Source organism: Miniopterus natalensis (genome assembly GCF_054644295.1).
Source record: "Miniopterus natalensis isolate mMinNat1 chromosome 7 unlocalized genomic scaffold, mMinNat1.hap1 SUPER_7_unloc_1, whole genome shotgun sequence".
Lineage (NCBI taxonomy): Eukaryota > Metazoa > Chordata > Mammalia > Chiroptera > Miniopteridae > Miniopterus > Miniopterus natalensis.
The window spans coordinates 1-19,859 of record NW_028269915.1 but is presented as its reverse complement, the minus strand read 5'-3'; the positions used below and the strand labels follow the sequence as shown (position 1 = coordinate 19,859).

Here is a 19,859-nt window from a genome sequence, read left to right as displayed (position 1 = left end):
TGGCAGCCCACATGGAGCTCCCACATACCTGTATCTGACTCCACCCCTCCCCCTTGTTAGCAGGAAACCTGAGAATGGAATCAGGGGTCACCCGGGCACTCAAGGTCCTCCTGCACCACAACATGATGTAACCTTTGACTTGTACTACTATGTTCCTCTCCTGAAACACCTGGGCCACCTCGGCTGCTGTTGCTAAGGGGCTCAGAAAAATAGCACCACCACCCCACCCCCGCCCCAGCCCTGCTTTTCCCCATTCCCTTGTCCTCGGAGAGGCAGACACACAGCAGGTGAGTTGTGACGGCTGGAGGAACAGGCTCTGTCCAAGTCTAGACTCTGGAACTGCACTGAAAACTATTAGCTTCCATGGACACTAAACACACTCCCCTGTCCTTGTTAACGGCTTGAGGGATCCATCTCCAGGTGTCCACACCTCAGCTCTGAGTTTATTTCCAATACTGCTGAAAATACACACTAAAAATTAATTTTAAGGTAATGTTTTTGGCCAAAGTCTCTGAGAACAAACACAAACTGCATAAAGACAGCTTTCATGGGGGCAAAAAAGGTGCTAGTCCAACACTTCCTTCAATTACCCAGAAACCATGTAGGAGGCGGCAAATGGCTCAAAGTCCGGTGTGCACCAGCAGAGGCTCGGACATCGCGCACACACACAGCTCACCAATGCTTGGATTAATTGCTTTACAAAGTAGTTATTATTTGGGCAGGACAAACATCCATGGACAACTCTGTAATACAATGTCACAGTTTTATTTTCTAGTTCTGGGTGCAGGGCTGGATGTTTGGCTGAAGCTGACGGGTGCCAAAAAGCTAAGGCGCCTTATCTAATGGCAGAGGTCCCTGCTTCAGCCTTCCCCCTGCCTCATGCATCCTGGCCTCCCAGAGGGGCCGGTGGGGGGAGGGCAGTCTGTGCAGGCTGTCAGGGGGCCCAGGTGTCCTTCCTCGGACACTGCATCCCAGCCCACCCTGTGAGCGCCCTGTCTGAAGGAGGAATCTAGAGGGAAACTGAGGAAGAAAGGGGCACTGGCCATGTGAAAGAGGGTGACAGCCGATTTCTGTGAAACAGGCCATGAATGAGCAGACTTGGGGGGGCGGGCACATAACAGTCACAGTGGAAAAGTATGCTGCTCTTGCCAGTGCTGCTTCTGAAAAATAAAACTGAAAAACCCAAGGACAAAAACTGCCAGCATCATTCCCCGCCCTTTATTTTACAGTCAGAAAACTCCCAGCAGCCCTGAGGGCGCAGGCTGGCCCCAGCCAGGCAGGGTGGGACCCGCTCACCCCCACTCAGAGCTGAGCCAGCCTCACGCGCCCGAGCACCAGGCAAGTCTGGTGAGGAATCCGGTTCCTCGTCTCCGTCTCTGTGCTATGAATAGCAAGCACTTCTCGCTGGGGCTGGAGAAGCCGCCTTTGTTTCTGCGCATGCATTCCTTTGGCCGCAGCACTCCACTGCGTCCCAGACCACGAAGACGTGACTGTAGCAAAACATTCAGTGGTCTCTCTATTCCAAAACCAGCCGTAACAACATTTTATACAACTTTTAAACAAAAATGCAATACAATGAACCCTCTAAATAAAGCTGCGGTATGAAGTTTAAACTCCCCGAGTCAGGAAATCAACTCAGACGGCCTCACGTGGGCAAGTGCACAGGGGACACGAGGAAACCGCACGGACAGACACAGCCAGACTTCATCCCAACGCGACGCGCGCGGTGAGCGCGGGGGCGGCTGGAAGCACCGTAGCTGCTGCTTGTGGGGACCTTCCTCCTATAACACGTTCGCGGGCAGGCAGCTCTATTTCCTCTGATCCTTTCTATTTCCAAGACAGGATGAAATCAAGAGGGCCCCTCCCCAACGCACTGTCCTGCCGTCGGAAACAAAGGCTACATCTCCAGCCTGGGCGGCGGCTTCAGAGAGGCCGCGAGCGCGTGCTCAGCCGGGAGACTGACCGCTCCCACGCCCAGATCCGGGGCTGCGGGGCTGGGAGACGGCGCCTCCTGGGCCCAAACGCAGCGGCCCGGGCCGGCCGCGTGTCCACAGGGCGCCGCCCATGCGAACCGCGCGGTGGAGCCGCGGGGCGGAGCGCCCGCCGGCAGCCTCACGGAGGGCTCGGGCCCATTCCCACCAATAGGACCGAGCTTTCCCCAGCCGCTCGGGGCGGTGCCTTCTACTTCCCGCCCCCAGCATCTTCACCAGCCAATCAGAGTGGCCCCACCTGACCGGCCAGGCAGAGACCAGGAGCAGGGGCTCCTCCACGCAGGTGGTACCTTTCCCTTTCCACCCAGGGCTGGAGGCTGCGCGGGGCAGGGCAGAGTAGAGCTGTCTGGCTGTGGAGGGGCCTCCTCGCCTGGGGCTGCTTCATAATTGAGCTGTTTGCACTGAATAAAGCTTACTTCGCTGCAGGAAACTGGGAATTCCTGTTGGGTCACCTGCTCTTCTGTTTGGCACTGCACTGGAGGTTCCAGCCAGGGCACTTAGGCAAGAAAAGGAAATAAAAGGCATCCAGGTGGGAAAGTAAAAAGTAAAACCGTGTCTAGGAGCGGAAGTGCTGAGTCACATGGCAACCCTGTTAACATTTGGAGGAACGGTCAAACTGAACGGAACACGTGTGTCTACACAGAAACTTGTACAAGAATGTTCACAGCGGTGTTACCCACAATAGTCAAAAGATGGAAAAAACCCAAGTGTCCATCAACTTAGGAATGGGTAAACCATGTGTGTTCTCTCCATATAATGTAATATTATTCAGGCGCGAAAAAGGAATGAAGTACTGACACATGCTACAATATGGATGAATCTTGAGAACATGATGCTAAGTGAGAGAAGCCAGGTGACAAAACATCACATATTACATGATTCTATTTATGTGAACTGCCCAGAATAGGCAAATCCATAGAGACAGAAAGCACATTAGTGTTTTGCTGGGGACTAGGGAGAGACAAGTTAATAGGCTCAGGGTTTCTTTCTGGGGTGAAGAAAACATTCTAACATTGACTGTGGACATTCAATTCTGTGACCATCCTAAAATCCACTAAATTGCACACTGATGGGTGAATTATATCTCAAGGTTTTTATTAAAATTAATTAATTAATTAATTAAAATAAAATAAAATGGTTCCCTCCAGCTTTGGGAGGAACAACCCTAAATACTAGGTCCCACAGGCCTAACGGCATAGTGTTTTCTGGTTGCCACCACTCAGAACACCTCTTAGGAAGAAGTCAATGGGAGTCGAGCCTTTTCCCTACTTTTGATCGATTCTTCTTCCCCCAATTAGGCCAAAATCCACATCGATGCATTCAAGCCTGAAAGCGTTTGTCTGTACCACACTAGCACACGCTTTGCTTCTTAAGTTCACATTCTCTACTTCAGGCTCACCAGTACCTGTGTCCCGGGACCAGTGCCTTGCAAGAGCAGAGACAGGAGCTGCCCCACTCCCACCCCGGTTCCTGGAGACCCTGCTCGGGAAGTCCAGGCTGGTGGCAGGCGGCTGGTGAGATGGCAGGAGTCACAGTGTAACTGATTTGTGATGCATTTCCGTTTTTGTTGAAGGCAATTTTTCCTCCTGACTTTTTGGATTGCTTTCATTTTTGTTACAAACTTGGAGTTTTCAGTCATTCCAAATTGTTCCGTCTTGGCTTCTGTGCAGGTCTCTGAGGTGGCGATGGTGAGGACACAGGCTTTGCAGAAGGAAGGAGCAGCAATCCAAACACCTGCCCTGATTCCAGTTCACAGGGAGAGGCGAGGGGCAGACGAACCTGCTAATTATCACAACTCCAATGATGCTTCAAACACACACCTTGCTTTCCAGAAGCTGTAGGTCATCTGCCCACGTTATTTCATTAGCTCTAATAGCACCTGTGTCAGATGAGCATCAGACAACAACATCATCTTCGTTTGCAGAGGGCAGAGATTAAGGGGACACGATGGGTAGGAGTTGACTCAAGTCCGAGACGATGATCCCAAAGGAGACGCGTGCTCTGTTCCCTCTGAATTCACCACGTTAGTGACACTCTCACCTCGAGCAGCCCTGGGAGCTTGTGTCCACTCCTTGTATCCACTGAAAGCAGCGTCCACTCAGCTGTGCTGCCATCTCACTCTGTGGGGACAGGTTTGAGGCAGAGGCCCTGCTGGCCACCAGCACAGTCCTCTGAGGTGGCTCAGTGAGGAGGAGCGTGGGATACGAAGCAGAACCAAGAATCAGAAAACAGCTTACCTGTGGCTCAGCAGGAAGACAGAGGCTGGGCGGAGCAGGGAAATCCAGAGGACATGCAGGCTTATTTGCAGGCAACCACCTCAGCTGTCTGCCCTGGAGCTCAAGGTGGCCTCCGAGGGTGCAGTGGGTCTGGTCAAGCTCAGAATCTGCATAAAACTGTGCATGTGTCTTATCAGTTCCTCTGATCCTCCTGGTTCTGCTGTGGGCACAAGGAGACTATTCTTTCTTGTGTATAATTAGAAAATCATATTGTCTACAATGACCCAGAGGGTCCAGCACTCAGGTGTGTAGCCTGGGTGTTTTCCAGTAACTTCCCTGATTAATAAAGTCTAGAAGGTGCCCACTCACTTTGCTGAGCTGAGTAATTAATTCCCTTGGGCATACAGGTGGCAAAGTCACAGCGTCTCTACTTACAAACCCATGTGGATGGCCAATCGTGTCCTCAGAAGGTGGTTTAACTTGTAATGGGTTAGGAAGAAGTGATGTTAAAACTGATTTTAATGAAAGTAAACTGACTTTCACTGTTTCCTATTTAGCCAAACTTGAAACCAAACCCACATGACCCTGAGGCGAAAGTATTCTAAGCACAAAACCAGGAACACCCAGTGCCCACGAGAACACAGGCAGGACAGACTGCACATGGCCTCTCGGGAGCCCGTGTCAGGGCTGTGGCCTGGTCACTCTGTCCTGGGGGCGGAACCAGTGATGGGCTTAGGAAAAGTCAGCTTGTCCAAAACATGGGCGGAGCTGGAGGGTCGCCAGGATCTCAGCAGCAATGTGTCCCCAGTTCACGAAGGGGGTGATACGAGTGACTTCAGTGTCTGAGCAAAGGCCTGCACGGCTCCATCTCCCCAGAGACACTCCTGAGAGCCTCTGGGGCCCCGTCGCTTCCAGGAAGAGCGTGGCCGTCCCTGTGTCCACGTCCCAGCCAACTCCACAGCCCAGGGCTGTGACTCACTCAGCCTGTATTTACAGGACACTACAGTGGTGACCAGAGAGGACAACTATAATCAAACAGCCAAAAATAACTGCTGGCAGGAAAGCCCCTTACTTAGAGCAGACCCTCCAGCGCCTCACACAGCGGCAGTCAGCAGCCCTGGTGTGGCGGGTGCACCAGACAAACCGTCTTCTTTCCTTCCAAAGGAGATGGAAGGAGCCCCACAAAGAGGCCCAGGGTGTGCCAGGGGGGTTCCATCCCTTCCCAATTCGGCGAGGGCCCCTGCCCACCCTCAGCTGGGCCCCCCACCAGCCTACCAGCAAGTCCAGTGCAAACACTGCAGCAGGCCCTTCCTAAGCAGAGGGCCGCTGGGCAGTACCAAGTGCCAACGGGCCAGCGTCTGGTCCTCTGAGCCTCACAAGACGCTGCCGACATCAGCTGTCCATCACTGCACCTGCTGCTCCTGCGCACAGAGGCCAGGAAGTTCCCCACAGTGCCCTAGGGTAGAGCCCGGCCTGTGTCTCCCACTCAGTAGATCTTGAAGACCCCTAGAGGGGCACAGCTTCCTGGGCGTCCCTGCAGTCATCACCATGAGATGAGACCCTCCTTCCAGAGAAGGAGAAAGCACCCTGCTTCAAGACCAGGCTCTAAGACAGCTGGACTGAGACATCATGTCGTTCCTGGCTTGCCTGCCACTGAGCTCATGCACGACTGTGTACATCTACTGCCTACTACCTGAACTTCATTACTCCAAAAGAAAGCCCTGGGTAACAGTACTCTACAAGAGGCGCCCCTGCTCGGGCACGTGCTCCTGAAAGGCCAGCAGCACCAACACACACTCTTTTTCGGTGGCCTCTAAAACTTGAGCTCTCCACTGAGGTCATGTGGGGGATGGGCAGGGGACATTTGGGGCCCATCTGCGCAGGAGCCCAGGAGAGGCCTCAACCAACCGCCCACCCCAACTGTAGACCACACCATGGGTGAGCCAGGGCTGGGAAGGTCAGATCTGACACCGCTGACAGCAAACTACCCAGCCTGTGGGGCTGGCTGTCAGGACGTACTAAAGGGTGTGCCATAGGGTATCCTCTGCACAGGGCCCACTGACACCAAGACAAGCTAGACAGGAGGGGACAGGAGACACCACCAGCACATCACCTTGGGCAAGGAGGGTTGCCAACCCCATGCCTCCCTATCTGACTATTCTTATCGCTGTCAGTACAGAATCTCTTGGCTTAACAGCTGCAGGAAGGGACTGTGGGAGCTCGACTGTCACCAGTTGCCCCTCACCTGGCTTTGGGGGGCAAAATGGAAATGTTTGGAGGAGGGCAGATCTGCAGCTTCTTTGTTGCTGCACCAGCAGAACATGTGGGATTGTCAGGGTCTCCCACCCCAACACACACAGCACAACACAAGCATCTCAAGATGACACCATGGGTGAGCCAAGGCTGGGAAGGTCAGATCTGACACCGCTGACAGCAAACTACCCAGGCTGTGGGGCTGGCTGTCAGCTACTAAAGGGTGTGCCATAGGGTGACACCTCAGAGAGGTCTCAGAGAGGTCTCAAGGAGGTGGAGGACAGGTTAGCGTACTGACCCCTCCAAGTCTCTGCTGGTGCCCTCGCATGTCCAGAGGAGCTGGTAATTTAACTTGAGACTCACCACCTGCCATGTAAAGTCCAAGACGCAGGGTCAGTTTATGGGGAACAGGGGTAGGGAAGCCTGGTATCTCTGCAGGGATGTGATGACTCCGTCCGCAGGTGACCACTGTTTCCTAAGTGCTTTGATTTGAAACCTCTAACCAGACTGTAGACACATATCAGTGGTAAATGTGCCCACCGACATCTTACAGGAGGTGCAGAGCTACTTCTTGGAGTTAGACGGTAACTCGGTAACTCGGCAAAACAGATACTATTTTACTGCTACACAGTTTCGGGCCGGAAAACAAAAAAGCTCAGGAGATGGATGGTGCTTGCACAATAGTGTGAACGAACTCAGCAGTACTGAATCACACAATTAACCATGGTTCAAGCGGTAAATTTTGTTATGGGTGCTTTGCCACGATAAAGAAATTAGTTAATATTACGGTATTAGCACCCTCCTTTACAGGGTGAGGTACCCCCAGCCCGGCCATCTGCACTCCGTGGCTCCGTGGAGGCTGCGCTGTGGCAGGGCAGGACCTCAGGGCATATCCTGCACTCACCCCCCCACAAAACAGCTGAGGAGTCAACAGCTGCAAATTCAACTGTGGGTGTCCCCCAGCTTTCTCTCTCTGCATCAGCATTTACGAGAACCCGGGGTGCAGGTGGAGCCTCCATGTTGAGTCACTTTCCCACAGGACAGGATGGAAAGTAGAGACAGAGGGAAAAACAGGAAGAGACACCCCTGTGCAGGAGGAAATCCCAGTCCTGCTTACGCTGCTGGAAAGAGAGGTCACGATGGAAATTTTTATCTCTGGACTCCAAACTGGTACAGGTAACATCCCTTACATAAGGAACTACTTTGCATGAATGGACCACGGAGTCCACTGCTTCTCAGTCAGGACCATGGTGGTGATGGCCTAGGAGCTGCATCCTCACCAGAGGCTCCGAATGTTGTGGTGCTAAGTCAGGGCTGGCTGACCAGGCACCACCATCCGGGTCGGAGGGGAATGAAGCAAGGATCGGACTTTTAGAAGGTGCCAGAGGCCAAAACCTCTGTGCTGACACCTGTGGCCACCTCCCCCCACCCCCACCCCACCCTGCCAAAAAACACAAAGCTCAAATTTAACCCCCTGTTTCCCAAAGCCAAGGGGGGCGGGCACTTCTCGTTCTGCCAGTCTTCATTGACATTTAATAAAACATTATACCAGGTTTTAACTCCAGGCTCTCCAGATGCAGCACGTCCCTCCCAAAGGGCACACCTACTGAAGGCGGCGCTGAGCAGTTTAAGCCTCTGCTTAAACTTTCCCCTTGTCCCCACCAGACTCTGCACCACCTGCAGGGATCAGCTCATCTCCAGGGGTCTGCTGCACACCCCACAACCCTCCAGTAAAACCTGCGCTTGGAGAGCAGGGAAAGTAGCCTACCTGCTGGCCATGGTGCTTAAGGGTGAGAGGTTTAGTGAGCCCAGGAAGGAATGACAGTTTGCAGCCTGCATGGACAGGTGGGAACCAGGGGTTCACCTCCTGTGAGAGGTGCCTGGGTCCCCACTCTGAGCATTATCCCAGCGGTCAGGCACACAGGAGGTTGGGGGTGTGGGGTGCGGAGTGTCCCAGGCAAAGCCATTCCAGAGTCGAAGAATCCCCCTCACAGAACCCTAGCCCACCCGACAAACAGACACAGTGCTGTTACGAGATCTGAGGAGTATGCTGGGCTCTCTGTTTCAGAGAGAAATCCTGCTAACACAGGCGGCCTGACAGCCAGCCACTCGGCTCAGGATTACGGGCTTAACCATGGAAAGAAAGTCCCAGACCGTGCTTGGCTTTATTTCCTACCAAACTGAAAAGCCTTGAGCTCATCCTTATTGTGAACCAGCTTGAATAAATGTGTTCCTCATCACAGCCACTCCACCACAGCAGAGGAGAAACAATGAGATGGCTGGTTCAGCCACCAATACGGCCTCCGTGGAAGCCACTAGGCGGCACAGTGCCCCCTCGGGGACTTCAGCTGCCCAGAGGAGCTCCCTGAACACAGGACCTGAAACACCAGGCGTTCGGGACAGGACAGTTTCCGGTGGGGGTTCCAGGCTCTAGGGATCCATGGTGGCCCAAGCTGGGTGCTATCCTAGCAGAAGGGCAGCCCCCACCCCACACCTCAGTCCAGACCCTCAGACGCCTTCACTACAGCATTCAACAGGATGAGTTCAAAGCTCAACTGTTTCCACGCAGTAGTCTCCAAAAGATGTGTTCTGAAAAGATCCAATTCAAAGGTCATCTCCTAACCCAGCTCACCCGAGGAGAGGTCCACTGGAAATATATGTCTTAGTTCAAAATGTGCACACCCTCTAATCCAGCAGAAACATGTCTGCTAACCTACCCTGACAGTATCTAAACATGTACAACAGTTCATAATGAAAAAATGGAACAGTTGAAATATAAATTAATGAATAATTGGTTACATTTTGCTACATTCATACAACTGGATCGTTCATACAACTGGATTCATTAAAAGGATCATATATATCTACATCCATGTACAGAAAGTAAAAAATATAACGCCAGGTTAAAATAATCTCTACAGGACATATGCTAGGACCCCATATGTGTGACACTAGGTCCCACTGACTGTGTCTGTACCATGGGTCTAGAGGGACTCATCAAAATGGAACAGTGATCACCTCACACAGTAGCATTGTTTCCACATTGTTTGAATTTTCTTTTACAAATATGTTATAAACAGAAAAGACTTTTAAAAACAAAAAGTTTTACAAAGAATTTAATGACATAGGACATGGTTATGATGTTAAGTTTTTAAAATGCATGAATCCAAATTCTAAATTATACTATGGGTTTGAAAACGTACAAGTACAGATGACTGGAAAATAAGAAAAGAGTAGAATCCAATTCCATTGTGTAAACTGGCCGTTTTTACACCAGGTATGCTGCTGGACGTCTCAGAGAATAAGGTGGGCTGGAGGGGAAGAGGCAGACCCAGGACGCAGGTGGACCTCGCTGGCCACAGCCTGCAGGCCAGCCCTCAGGACAAGCCCTGGATTCTTGTGGACAGTGGGTGGCTGGCCTGTGTTTTCCTTTTCATGAACTGCATCAGCACATTCTCTCCCCATCACTCCCACTCCTGGGGAGAGAGGGGGGGTGTTGCAGGTCAGGCATTTTGTTTTCTGCATGTTCCCACGGGAGGCAGTGGGAGAGGTTTTGCCCTTTTTTCAATTTAAAAAAAAGAAAAGAAAAGAAAGAAAGAAATTCTCCAAATACTCAAACTTCCAGGACACAGTGGCAATTAAAGAAGCAGACATGTCTCATAAACAAGCTCCAGATTCCAGGGCGTGGGGACATGGATGAGCCCAATCCAGCAAACCTATACCTTCACCCTGCCCTCAACTCAACAGCCTTGACAGCCGCAGCAGCATCAGGAAGACTAAAACAGTAGGGATACAGAAATTCAGTGGTGGCAGCCTCCGAAGTTAGACACCCCAAGGGACTTCCTGCTACACAGTGAGCCCCCAACTTAAAACCAAACACACCTCTAGCTACCTTTAATGAGGAATTCAAGAAAAGCCATCATAATCAGGATTTATATTCCCGGTACCTTAAGATTCTGCCAATTTCTAAGCCAAACTCTCAGTAATTCTACACATTTTACTTTGAAGAACAGCCCTTAATTACTTTTCCTGCAAACTCTCTTAAATGAAATCACAAGCAAACACCTCCCCTTGCCCCAGCTCCCAATCATGCGACTTCTGATAAATCAGAAAGTTTACAAATGTGTCTTCCTCATTCTAGGAACCCAAAGAATTGCCAGAGAACAGTCAACAGATACATGCAAGTGTGCTATATTTAGGTTAGTTTAAAAGTAAACAGTTCAGAGTGCTCTAATTGTTCCAAAGTCTTGTGCTTTAATGAAGACTTATCAACCTCCTCCTACAAGCTGGACAGCTGAGCACCAGGGACAGAGAGCCACTGAAATTCAATTAGGATCCTACCTCTATTCCTGGGCTAGGGCCCAGAGGTAAAGGGACCCATCTCTTAAATAACAAGAGCACAGGGTATGCTGGTAGTTGAAGTAATTATTTGATGGGTGTTTGCACTTCCTGTTTATTCTGCTAAAATTAGAAAGAGACACGCCAAGTATCTCGTCTGGTCTTGTCCTGCATTCTCTCTGGCCTGGGCCAGCGTCCTTGCAGGGACGACTGGGGTCCGCGGGGCACGGAGAGAAGTGCTCCCTAACACTGGCTGGGCCTGTGATCCAAACATGCTAATACAACTCCAGATTCTGCCACTATGACTTTATTCTCTTGCTAAAATGGGCAAAGCATAAAAGTGAAAGGCATAATAGCATCTGTTATTTAACCAAGGGAAAACCCCACTGCTCTTAAGAGTAGCCCAGCCTGGACAGAGGGCTGCAGAAGTCTAGTAAATGCAGAAGGGGCCTCTAGATGGGAAACCAAAGGGGTGGTCCTCCACCCCCACGGCAGAAACACCACCCAGCGTCCTCAGTAAAAGTCCCTGACTGGGTTCCCGGTCTGTGTCCGAGCTCCTAAATGCTGACTGCGACAGGGTCCTCACCCCAAGTGCCCCAGAACCCTCAGCCATCTCATGCCGCTTGGAACTGCCTTAGAGGAATAGCATTCTTAAAGACCTAAAGTAAAATACATGGGATTACAGAGGAAATGCTCACTTTGAAGACAATCATCAAAATACGGAAGCAAATGTGTGACACAATATCCATGGAGAATTGGTCCAGTACGCCCATCAGACACCAAAATCCACGGATGCCCAAGTCCCTTGTATGAGATGGTTCAGTGTTTACATGTAACCTACACACATCCTTCCATATACTGGAAACCATCTCTAGCTTACTTACAATTTGTAATGCAGTGTAAAGGCCGGGTAAATAGTTGTTACACCGTATTATTTAGGGAATGACAAGGCGAAAAAGTCTGCAGTTTAGTACAGATGCAACACTGCAGGCCTCACTGGTAGTACTTCAGCGAGGTGCTACCAGTGAGGCCTAAAAAACAAAACATTTTTCCCTGAATATTTCTGACCTGTGGCGGGTTGAACCCATGGATGCAGAACCCACAGATATGGAGGGCTGACTGTATGTGCTTTCTTACTAACACATTAAATAAGTCTTTACCACTGTGTTAAAATAATGATTAACTATAAACTATATTCAAGATATCTGGCTAAACTAACACAACATGGAAATATCTGTGATTTCTATTGCTAACAAAGTCTCAGATCCTGCTGATCCTGTGCAGTGACATTGACTCCAGTGAACATGGGAACATCTTCCTATTTAAGCCTGAAAACACCCCAAGGTGGGTGCTTCAGATGAAGACACAAGGGCTCGCTGGTCACAGCCAGGGAGAAGGTGCTGAAGGACAGTGTGCACTCAGGTTTCCCGAGCTCCTGGCTGTCACATGGCAGAGAAAGGCCAGAGCTGTAGGTGACATGCACACGCTGAGAAGAAGAGGGGTAGGAACCGTAAGCCTGCTCATTAAATTTTGGGCTGTTTCTCTGATGCCACAGGAAGGAGGAAAAGTAAATAATGAAGACAGGATGCAGGACCTCAGCCATCAGAGAGGCAAAGCCGTGCAAGTTAGCACATTCCCACCTGCAAATGCAGACCCGGAGCTTCCTGTGTCACTCAGCATCGGGGAATCAACAGCGAGGATGCCAAGTGTCACAAGGACCAGCCTCGTCATCACATAGTGCCTGGGTCCCACTCCCAGTCCAGCTCCCCACACAGAGGCACAGAGACCGTTCCCCTCCCACAGACGACAAAGCCCGTGTGTCCACAGTCCACACGGTGCCTCACACCCACTGCTCACCTCCCACACCAATGAGGGAACGTGAGACCTGTGCGGACAGAGCTGTGGGACAACAAGCAGCCCTGAGAACAGGGAGCAACCCCAGCACAGAGAAAGCAGGGGGACAGGCAAGGCGTGAACACCTGCCCATGTGATGTGTGGTGGGGCCGCGAGGACACTGCAGCCACGACAGAACCAGGCTCTGCAGAGGCAGAGGTAGGTCCTGAAGCCACAGTCACAGCCCCAGGCCACCCGAGGAAGTGAGAGCTGCATTGACTTCTCCTACATTCAGCAGGACACCCAGGCGCAGGGAGAAGGCAGATGTGGGGCTTTCTGATTTGCACCAGAGAACAGTCCAGAGTGAGGTCAGCGGTCTCCTGCTGCTCCCTCTCCATGCATTCCCTCCTCACCACCCACAGAGGACACAACAGCTCACACTCACAGAGCACTGACCACTGGTCAGCATGCTCTGAGCTGTGTATGTGCTGCCCACTCACCTCAGAACAACCTGCGAGGGACAGCGACACCTGCCCACAGTGAGCACCAGGCCCACATCCCCGAGGGCCTAGTGCCCACAGTGAGCACCAGGCGGGCATCCCCAAGGGCCTCCACCCAGCACACTGTGGCTGTTACTTTTAGTCTGTGCTCAGGCTCTGCACCAGGAAGCCACCCGCCACGGAGACCAGGACATTCCCCTCCTGCTAAGATCAAAGTCCCAGTAGCACACACACAAGTGAGCTGCAGGTGTCCCCGCCGCCACTGTGCTCCTGGAGGGCGCTCAGTGCTCACATGTGACAGGAGGTGCCCTAGGGAAGGAGGGACAGTCATGACCAAGCCACCCATAAAACGCCATTTTCTGAAAGTCAAGCGTCACCTCAGGGGGTTCTTTCTGTCAGTACAGCTGACCCTTGAACAACAACATGGGGACAACCTGTGCTGGTCCACCGGTACGCAGATGGCCTTCAGTAAACACCTGCTCTGTGTCTGATCTGAGCTGGGAATCATGGATGCGGGGGGGTTGGCTGTGTGCATTGATCTAGGCCATTCTATAGAGGGGACTTGAGCATCCCAGAGTCTGGTATCCCCAGGGGGTCCTGAAACTGATCCCCCGTAGGTGCCCAGGGAAAACAATACTCTGGGGAGTCAAAGTTCTTTATGGATTTTTGACTGTGAGGTGGTTGGCACCTTTGACCCCCGTGTTGTTCAAGGGTGTATTATTTTGAAAATTTAAGGTTCTCCTAAACTTAGTGAAGAGAAAACAAATCTAAAATGTGGCTCTGATGTTGTCACAGCAAAACTAGGCGTTCAGAGCTAAAGTTAACCAAAGTAACAATTTAAAGCTAACATCTTTTTCCAATCCCAAAAACCCAGTGGAAAACATACTGGCAACCTTAAGTTTCATTCTTGGGTTACTGACTAAGGCTTTTTCTTACTGAATTAACTTGCTTCCAGTTAAAATACTGCAAGTGTCAATATTAGTCTTTTTCCTCGGTATTTAAAAATCAGAAGTCAACACTATTTAAAGTGGAAAATGCAGTTTAAATATTTTTAAGCCTTTCTAATAAAGTAATGTTGACCAAATAAATGTGAATTCCTTTCATCTCTTGGCACTGGTGCAAACACAGGCTCTCACGGTTCTGTGACGACAGACAAAACTGACACTGTATCTCTGGCACAGGCGCGCCAAGCCCAGGCAGCCGTACCTCGTTTTTGGATGAAGACCCTGAGCAGGGGGTTCGCACTTGAGACCGCCTTGCAGAAGTTGTCGTCGTTGTTGATGGGCAGCAGGTCGCCGTGCATGTCTGCGTAGCCAATGGTCACTTCGGTGTTGGCGATGTGGTGGGTGTGCACAACCAGCTGGTAGAAGTCCTCGAACTTCCCAGGCTTTTGACGGTCTAAGGAGAACCTCCGGAACTCAGCCCCAAACTACAATGCAAGATACAGGCATAAATGAACAACAGAGAAAAGGCACCAAACATTAATAAGAAGTGTTTCCTGAGCCTCCACAAGGCCTGGGACACGGGCGATCAGGGCCCTGTCCTCATGGAGCTTATGTGAGCACGGGAGGAACAGTTCACTCAACACGTCCTGAGAGCAGGACAGGCAGGGGCCATGCTCCAGTTGTAGGGGGAAAGCAATGTCAACACTGATGTATAAGCACCATGGATGGAATGAAACAGGAGTCTCACTCCTCATCTGGTCTGAGGCCCGTGACCACATCTGCACCGCCCTGGGCAGCTCAGACACTCAGAGGCAGGGGAGGGTTAGGGCAGCTGAAACTTCTGGGCTTTTTCCCAAGGGCACGGGAAGTCCTGCAATTTTAATTTTAAGGAAGTGATTTGATATAATTTGCATTTTTAAGAAGACCACATATCTGTACTTCAAAAGGCTCAGAAGTGAAAGCAAAATTGAAAGAAAGGAACCTGGTATAAAGGATGCTTCACAAACCTCAGGGAGACAGAGAACAGAGACTCTGGAACTGGCCAAAAAGACAGGGCAGGTTCTCTCTTCAAAAGAGGTGGTCTGCCCAGTTGGGTGGCTCAGCTGGTTGGAGCGTCATCCCCTATGCCAAAAGGGTGAGGGTTTGATTCCCGTCAGGGCACATTCCTCGGCTGAGGGTTCAATCCCCAGTTAGGGCACTTAAGGGAGGCAACCGACCGATGTTTCTCTCTCACATCGATGTTCGTCTCTTTCTCTCTGTCTCTTTGTCTCCCTTCATCTCTCTAAAAATCAATAAAAAAAGTATCCTCGGTGAGGATTAGAAAAACAAAGGTGGTCCTCATGCTTCCTGCTCTGGGGACTGCCAGGGCCCCTCTCCCAGCCTCCCAGCCCTGGCCCTGGCTCAGGTACCCACAGAGCTGCCTGCAGAACTCTGGGCCACCTGCCAGGAGAGGACCCCAGGTCACCCCCCACTGGGTGGACTGTCCAGGGACCCAAAGACACCGCCTGTTTGTTTGGACTGAGGGTTCTGGCTGTTGTTCCTCACTTGGCAACAGGGACCTTCCTGCATCAGGCAGGACATATTCTGTGCTCTTCAACAAAACTACGAACGGATTCTACTGGTTCCAAAATACACAAAAATGAAATGCCTAATGTTTACTCAAAACGAGTCACTATATCCTCTGGACATGATGTCAAGAGCAAACCCACCCCAGCCACACAGTTCTGCACGGTTCTCAAATATGGGCAGGCATCAGCCACCTGGACACCCCAGTGCTGGAATTAGCAGCTTCAGAATTTGCATTTTTACAAGTTCCCAGGAGAAGCTGATGCTGCTGGGACAGCACACACAAACCACTGGTTTTAAGGGAATTAGCCTCCAGACGTCACCTTCCACAGATCTCAGAGAGCAGGTCTCCTAAGGCATTTCCCTTTTAAAAAGCAGAGGAAAACAAACTCCTCGCCCACCCTGCACTGCCCCAGGAACAAGAGAACTTCAAGGCACACAGCTGTGGGACAGCCCAAACACTGGTCTGGGAAAAGCTACCTAGGGAGGAAGGCTCTGAACTCAGCAGGGCCTGGAAGGGGCCAGGGGAGGGCTGGGGCGGTGCCCAGAGCAGAACAAACCTAGAGCCTGCCCCCATTATTTACAGATAAGCATTATTTTTCTTCTTGAAATTTATTCTAATGCACAGTTGGCTGGCCCACACCAGGGCTACAAAACTTTTCAAGGCAGAAGAGATCAAGCCTACAACATAGGTTTACTGTGATTTTTTTTCAGATTTGGTTAGCCAATCACATCACATGTTTGCTTCAACATCAACCATCATCTTTCCTACTGCATGTGTCTAATATATGCTAACTTCCTGAGCAATCAGTTTTTGAACAGTATAAGCCTCTTTTTCACTAAATACACAAAATGACTTTAATCATGTCTGATAAGACTAGTAAGAGTACTTCTGACTTTTCTATATAATTCTTAGTTGAATATTCCCCCAAACTGGGCACAACACACTCATTTTGACTTGGGGGACACAGGCCACCCTCATTCCTCTCGCATCAACCAGACGTGTGCCTCATCCTGCAGTTGAATGAACGACAAACAGCAGGCATCAAGTAACTTATTCTGCAATGTTCCAGTCTCACTGCATCTCATTTTGTTTCTCAGTTCTTTTACTAATTTTCCTCAAAATGCATCTTAACAGGTTAAGTTTTAATTTTTTAAAATTTAGCTATAGTTGGTATACAAACTTATATTGGTTACATTAGTTTCAGGTGTACAGTACAGTGGTTTGAAGTGAAAATGATTTCAGGTTTTTCCTGACAGAAGCAGGTCTGATCTGCATTTGACCATGAGGCTGCACGGTGAACGTGCCTCATACACTGAATGAGCTCCAGAGTCTGGAAAAAGAGGTGTGAAATGTGATAAGATAAAAGCATTTTTTCCAAGTTTTTTTTTATTGTGGCAAAATACACATAACATACAAGTTACCATCTTCACCATTCTTTCATTTCACTGTTTTACTTTTCAATATCAGGTAACACAATATTATATTAGTTTCAGGTGTGCAACATAGTGGTTAGACAGTCATACCCTTTAAAAAGTGACCCCCTAGATAAGTCTAGTACCCACCTGGCAGCATCTATAGTTATTACAATATCATTGACTATATTCCCTGTGCTGTACTTTACATCCTTGTGACTGTTCTGTAACTGCTAATTTGTGCTTCTTAATCCCTTCACTTTTTCCACTCTGTCCCCCAAACCCTCTCCCATCTGGCAACCATCAAAATGTTCTCTATGTCTATGAGTTTGTTTCCGTTTTATTTTTGTTTTTTATATTCCACATATAAGTAAAACCACATGGTCTATGTCTTTCTCTGTGTGACTTACTTCACTCAGCATAATACCCTCTAGATCCAACCATGTTGTTGCAAACGGTAAGATTTCATTCTTTTTTATGGCTGAGTAATATTCCATTGTTTATACATACCACAGCTTCTTTATTCTTTCATCTATCAAGGGACACTTAGGTTGCTTCCATATCTTAGTTATTGTATATTAAATATTTTTCTTTGCCTCGCCATAGTCTGTTGTAAAGCCTATTTTGTCTGATGTAGGTATTGCTGCCCATCCTTTTTTTGTTTAGATTTGCGTAAAATACCTTTTTCACCCCTTTGCTTCCAGTCTGTGTCTTTGGATCTGAAGTGGGTTTCTTGTAGACAGCATTTATAAGGGTCTTGTTTTCTTATCCATCCAGCCACCCTGTGCCTTTTTTGAAAAAACTTTTTTTTATTAATTTTTCAATAGAGAGGAAGGGAGAGAGAGAAACACCAATGTGAGCGCAAAGCATCAATCAGCTGCCTCCTGCACACACCCCCACTGGGGACTGAGCCCATAACCCAGGCATGTACACTGACCAGGAATTAACTGAACCAGCAACCTTTCGGTGCACGAGATGACATCCAACCAACTGAGCCATGCTGGCCCGGGTGCACCCAGTGTCTTATGATTACAGCATTTAATCCCTTTACATTTAAAGAAATTGTTGATAGTTATGTAGTTACTGCCATTTTATTGTTTTACTTTTTACCTTTTCTTCTTCGTAAAGAAGTCCCTTTTAACACCCCTTGTAATACCAGTTTGATGGTGAGCTCCTTTCACTTTTCCTTGTCCAGGAAGCTCCTTATCTCTTTAGATTCTACATGATAGCCTTGCTGGGAAGAGTAATCTTGGTTGTAGGTCCTTGCTTTTCATCACTTTGAATATTTCATGCCAATTCCTTCTGGGCTGCAAAATATCTGTTCAGAAATCAGCCAACATCTTTACAGAGCGCCCTTGTAGGTAACTAACTGCTTTCCTCTTGCTGCTTTTAAGATTCTCTGTCTTTAACCTTTGACATTTTAATTACGATGTTTCTTGGTGTGGGCCTCTTTGGGGTCATCTTGTCTGGTATTCTCCATGCCTCCTGGACTTGTGTATTTTTTTCACCAGGTTGGGAAAGTTTTCAGTCATTATTTCTTCAAATAGGTTCTCGATCCCTTGCTCTCTCTCTTCTCCTTCTGGAATCCCTATGATGAAAATGTTGGTAATCTGATGTCCCAGAGGTCCCTTAAACTATCCTCATTTTTTAAAATTCTTTTTTCTTTTTGCTGTTCTGATTGAGTGTTTTCTGCTACCTTGTCTTCCAGATCACTGATTCGATCTTCTGCTTCATCAAATCTGCTGTTGGCTCTACCTAATGGAGTCTTCATGTCAGGTACTGTAGTCTTCATTTTTTTACTGTTCTTATATCTTTGTGTAAGTTCTCATCAAGTTCACCTGTTGTTCCCATAAGTTCATTGAGCATCCTTATAACCAGTGTTTTGAGCTCTGCATCTGGTAGATTGCTTTCCTCCATTTCATTTAGTTATTTTTCTGGAATTTTGACCTGTTCTTTCATTTCGGACACATTTTTCCCCCTCATTTTGGTTGTTTCCCTGTGTCTGTGATCTGCTATGTCTCCTGGTCTTGGGAGAGTAGCCTTAAGTAGCAGGTGTCCTGTAGGGCCCAGTGGTTCAGACATCCTAGTCACCTGAAAGACTACTAGGGTCAAACCAACAGGACTCAGAAACTAGCTTGAATAATCTCCCAACAGCCACAGATGGGATTATTTGTGCATTTGATCATCAATAAGGAGCATAACTGTTATGGATCAGAACACATCCAGTATGTATCAATACATATGTTTATTACAACCAAATATTTATTTTTCACTTTTTGGATGACACCAAAGAACCAACCCACTATTTTGAAAACTGATAAAAAAAAAAAAAAAAATCAAGCACTTTTTCAAAAGTAACATCATTCATTATCAAAAAATTCACAGAGGTACAACTGCTTATTTTCCAGAGTTTGCAGACTAATAAACTGTCATTCTATTGTTATTTTGATAATATTTATTGTATTTTATAGCTGAACCCAACTATTATTCCTTCAACAGAATAGTAAAAATGGGGTTATGTCTTAAAATTAAAATAAAATTATCTCAAAAACAAAGTAAGGAGGCCAATAAGCAAAAGTGAATCAGCCTATAAATGTGATTCATTTATATTCCCTTTAAAAATATTAAACAAGTAATAATAACATGATCATTATACTGTAATTAGAAAAGAGAGATCCTATCTATCTACCTATCTAGAGACCTAGAGACCTACTTATCTAATTTCCTGTTGTAGTTAAGAAGGGGAGGCTCCGACACATGCTGTTGCAGTGAATAATACGAGTTACTATAAAAGTCATGTAT

The 19,859-nt window shown here is 48.6% G+C and overlaps 1 protein-coding gene across 1 annotated transcript in view; it reads right to left on the bottom strand.

Moving 5' to 3' along the window:
- Positions 1-14,560, bottom strand: part of PARD6G (par-6 family cell polarity regulator gamma) — a gene marked incomplete at its 5' end in the record, with an annotated part of 34,922 nt that extends 20,362 nt beyond the window's left edge. The window contains one exon of the mRNA XM_087813708.1: positions 14,338-14,560. Within this exon, the coding sequence (XP_087669834.1) occupies positions 14,338-14,560 (223 nt within the window). The remainder of the gene's footprint in view (positions 1-14,337) is intronic.
- Positions 14,561-19,859: the final 5,299 nt, after the last annotated feature.